This window comes from Scatophagus argus, chromosome 8, assembly GCF_020382885.2.
Source record: "Scatophagus argus isolate fScaArg1 chromosome 8, fScaArg1.pri, whole genome shotgun sequence".
Lineage (NCBI taxonomy): Eukaryota > Metazoa > Chordata > Actinopteri > Scatophagidae > Scatophagus > Scatophagus argus.
Window position 1 is genome coordinate 2,100,779 of NC_058500.1, and position 14,860 is coordinate 2,115,638.

The 14,860-nt window shown below is 44.1% G+C and overlaps 1 protein-coding gene across 4 annotated transcripts; it reads right to left on the reverse strand.

The window, feature by feature from the left end:
• Positions 1–1,295: 1,295 nt before the first annotated feature.
• trim101 (tripartite motif containing 101) lies at positions 1,296–14,436 on the reverse strand. 4 transcript variants are annotated; one of them, XM_046397299.1, is made up of 12 exons: positions 13,430–14,430; positions 12,597–12,806; positions 10,191–10,375; positions 9,931–10,105; positions 9,006–9,101; positions 8,354–8,431; positions 7,919–8,074; positions 7,366–7,388; positions 7,100–7,224; positions 5,913–6,331; positions 3,935–4,064; positions 1,296–2,873 (listed from the first exon to the last, which is right to left on the reverse strand). In XM_046397299.1, the coding sequence occupies exons 1-11, from the start codon at positions 13,439–13,441 to the stop codon at positions 3,978–3,980; spliced, it is 1,566 nt and encodes a 521-aa protein (XP_046253255.1). In that variant the 5' UTR covers positions 13,442–14,430; the 3' UTR covers positions 1,296–2,873; positions 3,935–3,977. The 4 variants fall into 4 exon arrangements, with proteins under 4 accessions (XP_046253255.1, XP_046253254.1, XP_046253253.1 ...); XM_046397298.1 differs by having other exon boundaries at positions 1,296–2,927; XM_046397297.1 differs by having other exon boundaries at positions 1,296–2,942.
• Between the last annotated feature and the right edge of the window lie 424 nt (positions 14,437–14,860).

Genomic DNA, 14,860 nt, shown 5'->3' on the forward strand with positions numbered 1-14,860 from the left:
TTGTATTATTGGATATCGTCACTTAATGTTGCAAATTGTGAAAGTGTAAAGTGAAAGCTGTTCTTGATCGAATAATTTCTGTTTGAAATGTATTAAAATACAAGATTAGAGTGGTACAAAATGACAAAATCTCAGTAAAATATATTTAGGCCTACTTATTCTTATGTACAGTACTTTGTTAATTTTACTCATTACAGATCAGACAAACATAACTGAGGTGTCAGAAGGAGAGTCATTTCTATCTTCAAAAATCATGATCAAGCATTTATCTTATATTTATAAGTCTTTGAATTCTTTGAATGCTGGATAAAAATAAATTGACCAACAAAAAGGATGAACCAATATCTGCACGCTTACATGTTGTTCCTTGTTCTTCTTTTGTTCTACACGGACAAGTTTGACAAATAGTCTTCCACAGTTTAAACTTCCTCAGGACAAACCTTTGTGGGTGAAATACACAATTTGTGTATGTTGACTTAAAGAAGAACTGGGATCATAGGACCAGATTTCAGCCACATGCTGCTGATTTTTTGTCTCAACACTGAAGTTCAGGTACCTCAAGCAAACTAGATTTTGATTTCATGCTTTTATTTGAAAGGTACGCCCTCCAAACAGGAAGTTGTGTTACTCGCTGATAACAGGTGATGGATTTCTGGTATTTCCTCTTCCGGCGTGATCAAACGTCGTCAGAGAGACGCGTGTGGTCGAAATCTTTTGGTTTGGGACTTTAATATGTGGGAGATACGTGGCTTTTGTGCTGCTGAGTTAAAATATTTTACAATTTGAAAATTAAAGAGCAAATGTCCTTGCAGTAATCATCACAGCTAACAGCCAAAATCTAACATGTTCCTTAACCTAAACCTTGATTTAAACCAACCAACACCAACATGTCTCCACTTCCTCCCACTGTACAAAAGTGAAGCCAAAATAACACACATATGAGTGCTGTCATCTTGTTCTGGTGACATCATTTGGAGCCAGAGTCTGTCCATTTGTGATCGGCCTGCTGAGCCGCGGTATCGAGTGATAAGAACTACCTAAAATAAGAGACCATCTTTGAGAAAAAAATTATTTGATTGTACTTTGAGTTTTTAGTTTGGTCAACGTCCCATCTGCTAACATGGAGGGGGAGGAGTTTATGACCTTTACTGCAGCCAGCCACTAGGGGGCCTTCCAAATGTTTTGGCTTCACTTAGGGGAGCTCTCATGTCAACCATCTTCATACACAGTCAGTGAACCTAACTCCTAAAACCAACCAAACAGCAGGTACAAATACACACACGTACACGCACAGGTCTGGTGAATAAAATCAGATTTATTTATTCATCTGCCAAACAAAACCAGTCTGAGCCACTTTGTCCTGCATTACGCACAGACACCAGCTTACAAAACAATCAAAGGGCTCGAACACACTCACAAATACAATTAAAAAGCAATACTGAACCAAACCACACACAGAATTTGAAAATATTCTCATAAAGAAAAACACATTTACTTCACAGCTTAATGCTGCTAATCTACTTCATCAACTTTTATTATTCCAAAGCTGATTCTTCTCTTACATCAAGAACTATCGTTTTCCCTCTTTCTAATATCAAGCCGCTCATATCACCAAGCTGCTGAAGGGTTTAAAACTGTCAAAACGTCACGGCTCTTTGAACAGAAATAACTAACATCAGGTTCTTCGGTCTACATGAGTTCCACTTTTAAGTTACATCTGACCACAGCATAAGATGGTAAATGTCTGAGCTCACAAAATACCGGCAGTGATATTATTAGATTTTGTTCAAGTAAAACACCAAAATGCTGTGAAATGTTTGTTCATTTCCTGCAGCCACACCAACAGAAACAGACTAATGCAATAAACACTGTACACTCAAAAAACAAACTTTAAGGGTCAGTTTTAATGCATTGTTTTTCTCAGTGAATAAATTCAAGTCTGACTAAATTAAATTAAATGCAAAAAGTAAAAGTAATGCAGTTTAAATAGAGCAATTCTGCCTCCTGTAGTAAAACACACTCATGTTCTTTAATTCACACACACTGACATGACGTGATAGAAAAACTGCATTAAATGCGACCTTCCGAAGTTTTTTTTGCACAGGTAATCAAAATACTTACATTCAGTGTTAAATACATTGTTTTGAGGGTACCAACACTGCTACTGCTGTTGCAACTGTTCCTACTTCAAATATAGTTCTACTATAACTAGAAGTACTTCTACTACTGCTAATACGGCAGCAGTGCTACTTCTTCTTTTATAAAAACAGATAATACTTCCCTGTTCCAGCAGCTGTACCACAACAATAGGTACTGCTAACCCAAATAATACTTCTGTTACTACACAGCAGTGTTTGTACTCCTCTGCTAGTGCCACTTAAAATGACTAATCTGAAAGTTGTGAGGACCTTTATTGTGAAGGGCAACACTCTCTATTTTAAACAAAGAGCAAAAAAAACCCCAAAACTTTTCAACGCCTTTTCAAAATAAGACACCGACAGAGTGTCTTATTTTGTGTTTTTTCCCTTTAGGCACACAAATCCAGAACAAATCCCTTCCTGTTCTGTTCACACAAAACAGAAGGCCTGACGTGTGTTAAACTGGATGAATATTTGGAACAAAAACAGAGACATCTCACTCCGCAGTGACTCTGGAAGATGAAGCTCAGCCGACCAAACTGGCTCTGAAGTGAAGTGCATCTTTCACCTTTCATCTCCACAGTCAAAGGTCCTCTACTTCTTCTTGTGGAGGGGGTTTAGCCAGGAGAAGCAGAAAGTGGGTCGACGAGGAGCCCCGCTGAGGGAGGAAGAGGAGGAGGAGGAGGAGGGGGAGGAGGAGAGGGGAGGAGCAGGACTCCGACTCTCAGTCTCCATCTGGAGCACAGAGGGACAGCAGGAGGTTTGATATGAACTGTGCCGCTGACTTCCCTGTGAAACGTAGTTCTGGAGAAGTAAAAAAGTAGCACAAAATGGAAATACTCACAGTCCAAAATACTCAGACACAGTTTTGAAGTAACCTTCCACCACTGCTGTGTACAATCACTACAAAGTGAACCACCTGACAGTCTAATCCTGAATGAGCATGTTATTTAAGGATGAACTCCGTGATGAGTTAGTGTGATGACAGCTTATCATCATTATCATCACATCTCAGACGTATCACACTGTTCTGCATTACAGTCACAATATGCACACAACAAAAAGTGAAGACAAAACAAGCACTTCAGTGCAGATTTGTGACATTTCCGCGTGATGAGCGATGTCAGTGTTTCAGGAACACAAAAACAGAAAGAATAAAATCTGAATGATAAAAGGCTACAATTAAAATTAATAAAAAGTTAATAGATTAAGGTTAGATAATTCATTTGTCCCTATGTATTTGAGTTGATTAGTTTTACTTGATTTAAAATGTGAAATAAACATTTTACTGGCCTGCTGCGATTACACAATCCTACCACATGGTGTCAGCAGAGGCAGGAGTAAATAATAAAGGATTATTTTGCTTTTAAATAGAAAACTGTAAGCAGATGTTATTTTGTGTGTTTTTATTCATATTTATAACAAAATAATTTCAGCTTTTTGATCTTTTTAAATATCCCCCTTGACTCTGCATGGGTCAGTACAAACTGTCCCCATAATTTTGCATAAAGTTTCTGACTGTGTATTTACTTTTTTATTTATTAAAGAATTTATTGTTTATTATAACAGCATAACAGAATTCCTGAAGTTCAGCCATAGCTTTTGGTTGTAATGTTCTGATTTCCTTTGAATATTTTTTAAATATGATTATGGAGTAGTAGCAGCAGACTTCTAGTAAGAGCAGTAGTCGTAGCAGTAATGGCGGTAATCACTTTAATCTGGAGCACTTCTCTTGTTTCTCCAAAATAAAAGCTGTCAGCAGCACTTCCTGCCGGAGCCAGCAGGTGTGTGCGTACCTGAGCCGTGCAGCAGTGAGGATGGGTGCGTCTCCTGCTGGTGTTATGTGCAAATGAAGCAGCCGATGTAAGCCCACACCCTCTGAAGGATGACCAGGAAGGCCAACAGGTAGAAGAGCAGAGTGACAGCCTGGAGAAAGGATGGAGGGATGACCAACACATACAGGAGGGAGACAGGGGGAGGAAACGAGAGAGAGAGAATGGTGTGAGAGGCAAAAAGGATGAGAAAAGTGGTCAAAGCGAGGAGATGAGAGGATTAGGGCTGAAGGAAAGAAGAGATGGAAAGATGACGCTGCAACCGAGCGACCGTAATGTGGAGAAGGAAGGAGGAAGGAAAGAGGACTGATGGTGGGATGCAAGTACATTTACCGAAGTACTGGCACATATTTTTGTCCTCCCTTCCTCCTCTCGTTCTCCCTCTGGTTTCCAACATGACAACGGGATCGCAGTGGTGAAGCAGCCAAGTTGCAAAAGTGACAGCAACAAATCAAAAGAAGAGAGAAGAAGAAGAAAAGGACGATGTGGAGGTGTAGCCACGTCAGCAGGTGGGCGAGGGGTGCAACGGCCTGATCGATGATGACGATGAAGGTAAAACCAGACGACACTGACCTGCAGAGAGTCAGAGGAGGTGACGTTCTCCTCGGTGTCAGCAGCGCTCGTTTCCCTTCTGTGGTTTAAGGCCTCAGGCTGCTCGCTGGTCTCTCCGTCCTCCTCTCTCTTCGCCGAAAACCCTGAAGCCTCAGATTCAGAGCCTCCATCTCCCCCAGTCAGGCCGTTTGTACTCTCCAAGTCCACGATGTCATCTTTAGTTTCAGCGCTCTCCTTCTCTGATCCGGAGAGATCTTGTCCCCGCACTTCGCTTCTTTCATCCGAACAAACGCTTCCTGTCTCCAGCCTTCCAATCATCGTCACAGTTTCAAAATCCCCCAGTTCTGTTTCTTTCAGCTCTGACGCACATTTTAGATCTAAACACTCGTCTGCATGCTCTAACCTGTCATCACTGAGCTCAAAGTTGTCTTCTTCTATCTCTGAGCGGTCTCTCTCGAGCCCAGAACGAGTCTCCTCTGGTGGGGTGGATGATGACCTGTTACCATTACTGTCAGAAAAACTTTCTAAACTACATTCTCCAAGATCAGAACTACCTTCTGCTAGACTGAAACCTTTACCCAGAGCCCCTGGCAGGCAGACCCAGTCCTGCATGTCCTCCTCCTCTTCCTCCTCATGTTCCTCCTGTGTGACACCAGCCTGTCCTGCTGTCTCCTTCTGAGGTTGAGACTGGGATTCATGAAGACACAGGGGCTGGGATTGGTCTTCTGGCTGGTGTGGAGGCTCAGTGGGAAGTGGGACTTGTTGTGGTTCAGACATGCGAGACACGTTCTGTTCCCGCAGGCTCCGTGGAGGTCGTGGTTGTGCCTTGGGCTCTGACAGGGCTTGGACTGCACCTTGAGCCTCAGTCTGGGTCCTGGTCTCTAAAAGGAAATCTCCAGCTGGTCCTGGTGAACACAGCATCTGTTCTTCAGGGATGAGACTGACCCTAGGCCAGCTCGTCAGTCTGTACCAGCTGGGGTAGAACGTAGCATCTGCTTCCTCCTTCATCTGCATTTCATCTTCTTCGTCATCCTCCTGGGAGTCATGTTTGCTGTCTGTCTCGCTTTCTGCCTCTCCGCCCTCACACTGATATGAAGGAAGACATTTAAAAACTCGTGTGGAAGACTTAACCTCTTTTATCAACTTCTCACCGTTTCCCAAAGCATACAGTATGCTAAAAGAAGAAATTTGTGTTGAGTTCATTTTCAAACACACTTTATCATCACAGACTAACACCGGAAAATTAGCTGCCGAGCGCGTACGTATCGACTGTTAGTGGGTCTGATGTTATGTTGTACTTAAAAGGTGCAGATTTTCTATATTGAACCTGGACGTTACACGTAAAAAAAAGCAGTTTTTGAGTTTCGTTGCAGCAGGTGTGATACTGTACCTGTTGTGTGCTCATTCCCTCCTGATGTTCGCAGATGTTTCCCTCTTTAACAGGATCAGGAGCTGCACATCCTGAAGCCTCCTCCTCCTCCTCCTCCTCCTCCTCTTTCTTGTTCTTCAGACCGGATCCTCCATCATTTAAGTGTGTGTTGTCAGTCTCAGTCTGTAGAACTGCCCCTGCTGGCTCCAATGAGTCCCTCACCAGGCCTGGAGCTGGTGGAACTGGGGCAGCCATCTGTATTGGTTCAATGGATGGAGATATCAGTACTGGGATTGGCTGTTTGACTGGTTCTGCAACAGATTCCAGGTCCTGGGCGGAGGTTTCCTCATGGTGTGTTGGCTCTGTCGACTGGACAGAGGAGTCCTTGGGTTCTTCTGGCTCTTGTTCCACCTCTGGTTCTTCAAGAACATCATCCACAACTACACGGAGACAACAAAAATTTTTGCACAATCTCACAACAAAACTTAAAATAAGAGCAACATCTGCCCCAGCTGAGCAACACTCACGCAGCTCCAGTGATATCAGTATAATCAAAGATTCTTCTACTTTTGTCCACACTGAAATTTCTCATCAACTACAGTAGTGGTCGGGCAATGGAGCCACAGTATCGGGTTTCCTCCCATACACCCGTCTGAGCCAATCAGGAGCAGCACTCAGCTGTCAATCATGACATTTCAGACAATTTTTGTAGCATCAAACAACTAATTAAAACCAAACTGAAAAATGGACACTTGAACAAACATCAGCGTGATAAGAACTACTTAAAATGACAGAAACCAACTTTGGGAAACACTTGTTGGATGTGTACTTTGAGTTTGTAGTTTGGCTCATGTCCCATCTGCTAACATGGAGGAGGAGAAGTTCATGAGCTGTACTGCAGCCAGCCACCAGGGGGCGCCCAGAGGTTTTGGCTTCTCTTTTGGGGAGCTCTCACGTCTTTCATCTTTATATACAGATTTTGGGCTCAGATATTCCTGATAAATCTACATGGCTTTGATGATCCTCTGTCTTTTCATCTAGCGCCACCACCAGGTCAAAATTCAAAAATTCAAGTTTGTCCAAATATGTCTCAGTCTTCACAAGCGCAGTGAGCACTTTGTGTTGGCTTGTGTCAAATGCTGGATGTCAAGAGAGGCTATAAGCTGTGTTTGGGATTGCTAGCGGTGCCTCCCTCCTCCTCGTCGTACCTCTGAGGAAGTCGATGCTCCTCAGAGCTCTCTCCTGTCTGCTGAAGTCATATCTGTAGAGGCTCAGACTCTCGTAACCCGGTTTCAGCGTCTCAGCTGGACAGGAGCTGCTCGCTGCTATCACTCTGAGAGGTGGAGGTACAAGAGGGCGAAGAGTGGACGACAGGAAAAGGAGGGAGGAAACGTGCTTCAGGTTGGAAAAGAAAGACTACATCATACACTTCGATAACATAATGAAAATAAACACGTCTTATGGGAGTACTCACTTTGTGATCAGATCTCTTGAATTCTGTCGACAGGATGAGGCCAAGCAATAAAAACAGAGATGATTTTAGAGACTCATTTTCATCATTTTCATTATTGGCTCCAACCAAACAAACATAACAAACATAAACAATAAAATAATAATATGAACAGGAAGTGAGAAGGTCCAAATCTGATGCTGAACAAAACAATCTCCCGTAGTTAGCAGTAGCTGTTCACTGTGTCCAGCCCACACGAACTTCTTACACACAACAACTCAGGAAGTGTGTTTTACTGTAGCACTTAAATAACTGCTCAAAGGAGCAACTTGTTAATAAAATGTGGCTCCTAATATATCACCAGAGTAACTGTTAGCTGCTGCTCACTGGGCTGTTTGCTGGACTTATCTCTGGCTGTAGCTATAACTACCATTAGCTCTACAGCTGACAAGATTGTGCCTGGACCCTGACCTCGGCTCCAGACTGGGACCAGGCACAGCCTCTGAGACCAGCAGAGACCAGTTTGATGAGACAGGATGCAGCATGGAGGTGATTGACAGCAGCTCAGACAACAAACCTGAACAAAAGCAGCCATGTCGGGCTCCTCCATGCTGCTCATTGCCTTCTCCACCAGTTTGCTGTTGGCCTCCACCGTGTCTCCATAGCAACGCACCAGCGCCTGGGCGTGGCCTGTCTTCTCTTCCTGCTCGGAGCTGATTCGCTGGGTCATCGCCTTCAATGTGGTGATGCAATAAGGATGAAGACAACAGCTGGCCTTAACTGACATCATATGTGGCAGAATATAGAATTTTTATATGACATGTATTACTAAACATTTTTATATATTTACTACTGACTGCATATTAACATTAAAGAAAAGTCAATGCAAACGCGGTTTCCTGTTAAATTCATTACAGCTGTCTTTGTCTACTTAACTGGTACTCAAACACATTAAATCATAAATATAAGTAGAACAGGCTGGATGAAGCCAGAGAAAAGAACAAAATCCGACCTTTTGTCTCTCCTCCAGGACGGAAAACACACGATCGAACTTCTCACACACACTCTGTTTCTGAGTCTTGCAGTTTTCCTACATGAAGATTGGTGCACAAAGCAAAGAGCACACGTTGATGTTGAGTGTTTTTACGCTGTAGAGGAGCTACAAAGTGGATGTGTGGCACCAGATTCAGGTGTGTTATTTCAGGTAGAGACTGTATGGGCTTTCCCTTCACGTGCATCCAGTTCTCAGCATGACATGGGACTCATTCTAAGCTGAATTAAAGGATAAGTTTGGCATCGTTCTGTGTTTTGAATCAACAAATTCCTACCCTGATTGGGGCTCTCAGCCCAAACCAGCAGTGTAAAAAGTACTGAAATAAAAGTAAATAAAAAAGTAAAGTAAAAGCTATCGTGCTAAAATGTGACTTGTGTGAAAAGTGAAAGTCATCCAAACAAACTGTAACTGAGTAAAATTACACCTGAAGACATAAATCCTTAAAAAGTGGCACACAAACAAGCATTTTCATTTCTCTAAAAAAATGCTCAGTAAATTTCTGTAACTCTTGAACACTAAAGTTTTTTATTAAATGTCATTAAATAAGAGCATGTGAGTGAGTGTTTCCAGGCGCAGGACGGCTTACGGTTCTTAAAACAGACACACTCACCTCGATGTTTCTGCAGGTCTCCTCCACCTCATTGATCAAAGCCTGGACTTTGTCATTGAACGCCACCAGAGAACTGATGTCTTCACTCAGCTCGTCCTGGGAAACAAAAGATATGTGCACTAACCTCAGTGAGCTTAAAGCTGCTCTCGTGTTCAGAGAGAATACTTATTCAACCGGAGACGACTGTCTTGTTCACTCAGTTGGACACTCTTCAGAGGTGGTGACATGTGGGACACTTAATCCCTGTTGTGTGCCGTCGTCTGCACTGAGAGGTGTAGTGTTGTATGGGTGTAACAAACAATCTGTCATCTGTCTGTGGCATTTTTCCTTTATAGATCATCCAATTGATGGTTTGGAATTTTTGTTTTTGGATCAGTTTCCCCTGTCCCTTACAAGTATTTCCTCCCTGGTGTAAGTCCATGTTTTCCCCTCACTCTTGGTCAGTTCGTCTTGGTAGCTTGTGTCTAACGTTCCAGCCTTTCCCCAGTGGTTTTTCCATGTGGTTTTGGACCTTTGGATCTGGGATTTTTGACTCCCGCTTGCCTGTGTTGACTGAGTTCTCTGGTTTTGACCCTTGCCTGCCTCTGTCTGTCTGCATCGTGTTCCTGCTGCACAAGTCTTACATTTGAAGACAGTTTGGAGGACAGCATGCAGTGCAAACACACTGTAATGGCGGAAGGTAAAACATATCGTAATCGTTTGTTAGTAGAAACTAATTCTGGTCACCTGCTGCACACTTGAAGAGAAGGCTGATTTAAAAAGCTTTGACTGCATTAATACAAAGAGTTTCCAACGTGATTAATTTAAAATGAAATTAATTTTCTTAAGTAACAGCTACATTATACTTTCAACACGCAATTTTAAAAAAAAGTTTGTGCAAAGGTACTTGAACAGGTAGAAAACACTGGTTTAGTCCTTTACATACCTTCTGCTGCTGGTAGACGTCTGTCAGAGGAGCCACCTGACAGGACTGATGAGCCCCGAACACTTTACAGAGAGAACATGTGGGAACCTTACAGGTGAGACAGTAGATGTTCACCTTCTCCCCCTGGTGGTCAGAACACGTTGCCTGAGCAGAAGGTGCAGCAGGAGGGAGGGGGCTGGGAGGGGGAGGAAACACCAGGACTTCAAACACCTGCATGTACATTTCATATCACCTGCATTCTACCTGTCTGCTCTAATAACCTTGTGGGGTTGCTGTTGTTGTTGCTGACTTCCTGTTTGTAGACGTCAATGATGTTCTCCACCAGCAGGTTTCGTGGCAGGCCGTAGACACCGTGGCGGTCCAGGACCACTTCGTGTCTGCAGGAGGGACAGCGGAAACGACCGCTGTTCACCAGCATGGTGGTACGAGCCTGGAACAAGGAGGGCTGCACGGAGAGAAATAATATGAACACGTTGTAAATATTAACGTCAAAATAAAGCTTTTGCTCCTCAGCGTCTCTTCAAAGCTCGACGGCCGCCTGTCAGCATCCAGCAGTTGGAATTATTTGTCATTCAACACAGCTGCACACTGGGGTTTGGATAATTAGCAACAGTTTTAGTATCAGTCAGGGTCACTGGTGCAGAATGTGTAAAATCTTCCCAGTGTCTCCCAGGGTGAAGTCAGAGCCGGTTCAGGACGGGTTACTGGGTGGAAACAAGACTGGAAAGCCCCCCTGTTCACCATCCAGCCCGCACACACAAACTGCCTGAGTTTGCTCTCCTGGCCTCTAAATGAGGTTAAAACAGGCAGAATTAAACGTGATGGTCATTTTGCCATCAAAGTGAGGAACTTTACCAGGAAGAGCGAAACACAACCTCATTAAGTTCATCTAAATGAGCATGAATCCGAAACACAAACATTATGCAACTTTATGCCTCTGATAGCCAAACTGGTGATTATTTCAAACTGATTTAGCTTAAAATAATCAGCAGTTTAGCTATCAGAGGCAGAAAAACTCCGACTTATTGCCTCCTCTTGAAGTTGCCGACATCCAGCGGTGTTTGTTTCTAACTGGTGAACGTTAAGTCTCTCTTTCAGCTCTGTTTTTGGTCTCCAAAAGTGAAGAGAAAGACAGATGAGCAGAGAGACGGATGGAAGGTGAGACGGTCAAAGCGTCCTGGAATAGTGGCCTTTAATAAGCCTCAGCTGCCGCCGGGCCTGACGGAGGGATCAGAGCTGCTCAGAGACAAATGCTGAGGCCTCCGACGGAGAGAGCTGGTTCACACGGTGCTTTAGCTCAGCTCGACTGAGTGACTCCATCACTGACACCATTTCACAAAGAAAATGATCAAAATGTTCAGAGAAAATCCTCAAGTCACTCTGCACCCGTCTGTGCACTCAGTGTGTTACTGACTCTTTGTTTCTGGGGAAAATGTTTTGCTTTTGCAGAGAGTTCGAGTTCAGACATCCAAAGACCTTTTTAACCACCACTTGTAACATGCGCTACAAACAAACGGTCTCCAGAGGACTGACATTGTGTTCCTGCTCTACTCTGAAATCCCTTTAAACCCACAGGATGTCAAAGGAAGGGCCCACCCAGCCCCGACCCTGCTGCCTGAACTGCAGCTGCAACTGCAACTGTTCAGCGTGTGTTTTGTCCAAGTGGTGTTGCCGTACCCCAGCAGAAGCCATTCCTTGGTCGCCTTGGAGGCAAACTGAGGCATTTCAGTGTTGGATGGGGGATCTTTTAGTGAGATCTAAACCTTCTTATTGCATGTAGGAGTGTGTGTTTTGCAGGACGGACCACTCGGTGTCAAAGGTCGTGAACGTGAGCACGACAGTGAGGGAGGAGCCTGTGAGGGTTCCTTCTCACATAGCACACACGAGGAGGCGTGTACATGAAAGCTAAAACAGACACACACACACACGTTGACTGTTTTTATATGTGTGTATCGGGTTTGGGAAAAGCTGTAAAACTGCACATGTCAGGAGTGCAGGGTAACAACAACTGACTCTGTATTCTCACGCGGATGCACACTAAGCACGCCCCCTTGTGGCAGAGGGAGGTCGATGCACCCCGCCAGTCCGCAGACACCATTCAAAGAAGGCTCGAGCCACAAAGAGCTCGAGGTACAAACCTGCCCCCTCCAAACTCCTCACGTGTCACTCTGATCGGGTCTGGTCTGCACAGGCCCACCTCGCAGCCCTCAGGACCCAAATGTCCTACTTTTAGAAAAGTGAGGATGTAGTCAAAGTTTAAACTTCCCATTTAAACGCCTGGAAAATCAGGAAGGTCCTGAGTGCGTGCAGGATCATCGTGTGTTTTGAGTCTAAAAGCTTAAGCTGCAAAATAACAATGCAGTCACTATAACACACACACACACACACACAGACACACACACACACACACACACACACACACACACACACACAGAATCTGGACGAAGCGGTAATGTAGGTCATTGCAGGTGATTTTGTGTCCATGAGCACACCAGTTAAACATCCACACATCCCATTTTAGACCCTGATAATCCACTGTACACACACACACACACACACACACACCTGATGTGGGCTTTGTGTGTGTTGTTAACAATGCAGTGCTGCACATCCAGGACAGACACGAGCAGCTCTGTGTGTGTGTGTGTGTGTGTTGTCTCACCGACCTGGTACAGCTCGTTGGCACACTTCCTGCAGAGGTTGTGCTGGCAGGGCAGGATGACCACGGGCTTGCTGTAGAGCTCCACACAGATGGGACAGATGAGCTGCTTCTCCAGCATCGCCAGCGCCGCCTCCCTCTCGGCTCCCCCGCCGCCCCGCAGGCAGCTCAGGTCGGCCGGCAGCGACGTGGCCGCTCCGCCGAGCTTCACCTCCTCCTGCTGACACCAGAGTTCACTGAGTGGGCGCACTGACACACGTTAGACCAGTAAGCTTTGGTCCAAAACACACTGCAAGTCTGTAGTTTGACTTTCCCTCCAGTCCAGGAAGCCATTCGCTTCACTTATGTTCTCTCAAAATAAAAGACAAAAGGAAAGATGGGCTGATCTTTGAATGAGAAAACAGATTTTCTAACCAACAAAGCACCTCCTTCGAGTTGTTTTTCCTCAGTGACATCCAGTGACTCCCGTTTGTTTGCCTTCAAGTAGCTTTAGGATGAAAGAAAATCATCTTATTCCATTCAATCTGTCAGGTCCAACTCTTAGATGAAGAAAGTTTGCACTCAGTGGACACCATAAAACTCTTTATTTCAATGGCTGCACTCTTGAGTGGACAATTTCAGGATGACTTTTGCATTTTAAACTCTTCTAAATCATTCTGGTGAAACAGACATCTCAAAATGGTAAAACCACTAGAATTTAAAAGTTTCAAACAAACAAACAAACAAAAAACCATAATGTGTTTAGCAAACCACAAATACAAACACACAAGACAAAAAGAGGAGGACAAGCAGAGGACACTTTGAAAGGAAAAACAGAAACAGAAGCTGCAGTTTACTCGCCTTTCTCTCCATCTGCTGCTGATGAGTGTTGGATCTGAGAGCAGTCAGTTCAGCCCCTCTGGGTTCTGGTCTTTGTGCTTGTCTCCACAGTCAGTCACATAATCATTTTGTTCTTGTGGGTCAGCCCACACTCAGGAACTTCTCGGCTTTAAAATCAGAGATCCTGTGACCAACTATCAAAGAATCCTGCACGAAGATGTCCACGTTTGTTCACATTTAATTAAAAAATTATTATTATTTATTGTTTTTTAGCATAGTAAAATGTTCCCCAGTATTTTTTAGGATTTAGTTTACTTTAAAAGTCAGGTGTTGGATAAGTTTTGCACGAAACTGCTGACTGTTCAGAGCACAGAGGGCAGCGCTGTCTGTCTGTCCGTCTGTCTGTCTGAGCTCTGGAAATACCCGACTCGGTTTGAACACCAGCCACCAGGTTCAAGTAAAGCTCAAGTGAGACTTTGTCTGCAGGTTTCAGTATTTGTTGCCTTGGAGAAACTTTTCCTGTCCAGCGTGTGGTGAGGAAAATCACAAGCCGCCGCCGCCGACGCCACAGCGAGGTCATTCACCTCACATCTGAGAAGTTTGGGATCTCCACTCGGAGCTGTCCTCTGCAGATCCAACGCCGGAGACAAATCTGCCTGGACGGGACATTAAGTCTGTCTACCTTTTCAGCTGTCAGTACTCTTCCTCCCTCACTCACCCTCCTCTTCCTCCCCCTGCTCATCCAACTCTCACTCCCATTCCTCTGTTTTCTGTGCTGTTTGTTTGTTTGTTCGCAGCTTCCTCACCATCCACAGCAAAGAGTGTGTGTCTGAGTGAGGGGACACATGGTGGACTGATCTGAGCTGAGGACGGGGGTGTCAGGTTTCAGCCCAGTGCCTCTGAAATGATCCCACACACACACACACACTCACACACACACACCATATCAGGCATTGGCTGGTATGTGGACAGATTAAGGCCATGCCGGGCTGTGCTCTTTCTACTGTTACACACACACACACACACACACACACACACTGTCCTCTTAAACGAAGCACTCGCTTTTCACATCCCCTTTTTAGAATTTTAAACAAGTAAATAATAAATAAATAAAAAATAAATAAAAATAATTGTGAACAACTGAAACGTCAGTTTGTGCATCACACACACATTGTATGGCTCACAGGTTACAAGAAAATGTTTTGTGTGCTGTTTGTTTGCTAAACTGCTAACTGAATTTGTCGCTATTTTACATTTTAATGAATCAGGACTTGGTTTTTACACCAATTAAGTCTGAATGATTTGGATAGTCTTAAAATGTTCCTTATGAAACACAGATGTATTTCGCATTCATTTCATCTTACAAAATCCACTGTGGTGTTCCACAGGGCAGCTGTTTTGGCCCTCCTTTCTTCTTATTTTTCTCCTTTTGTGATCAATAGAGTCATTATA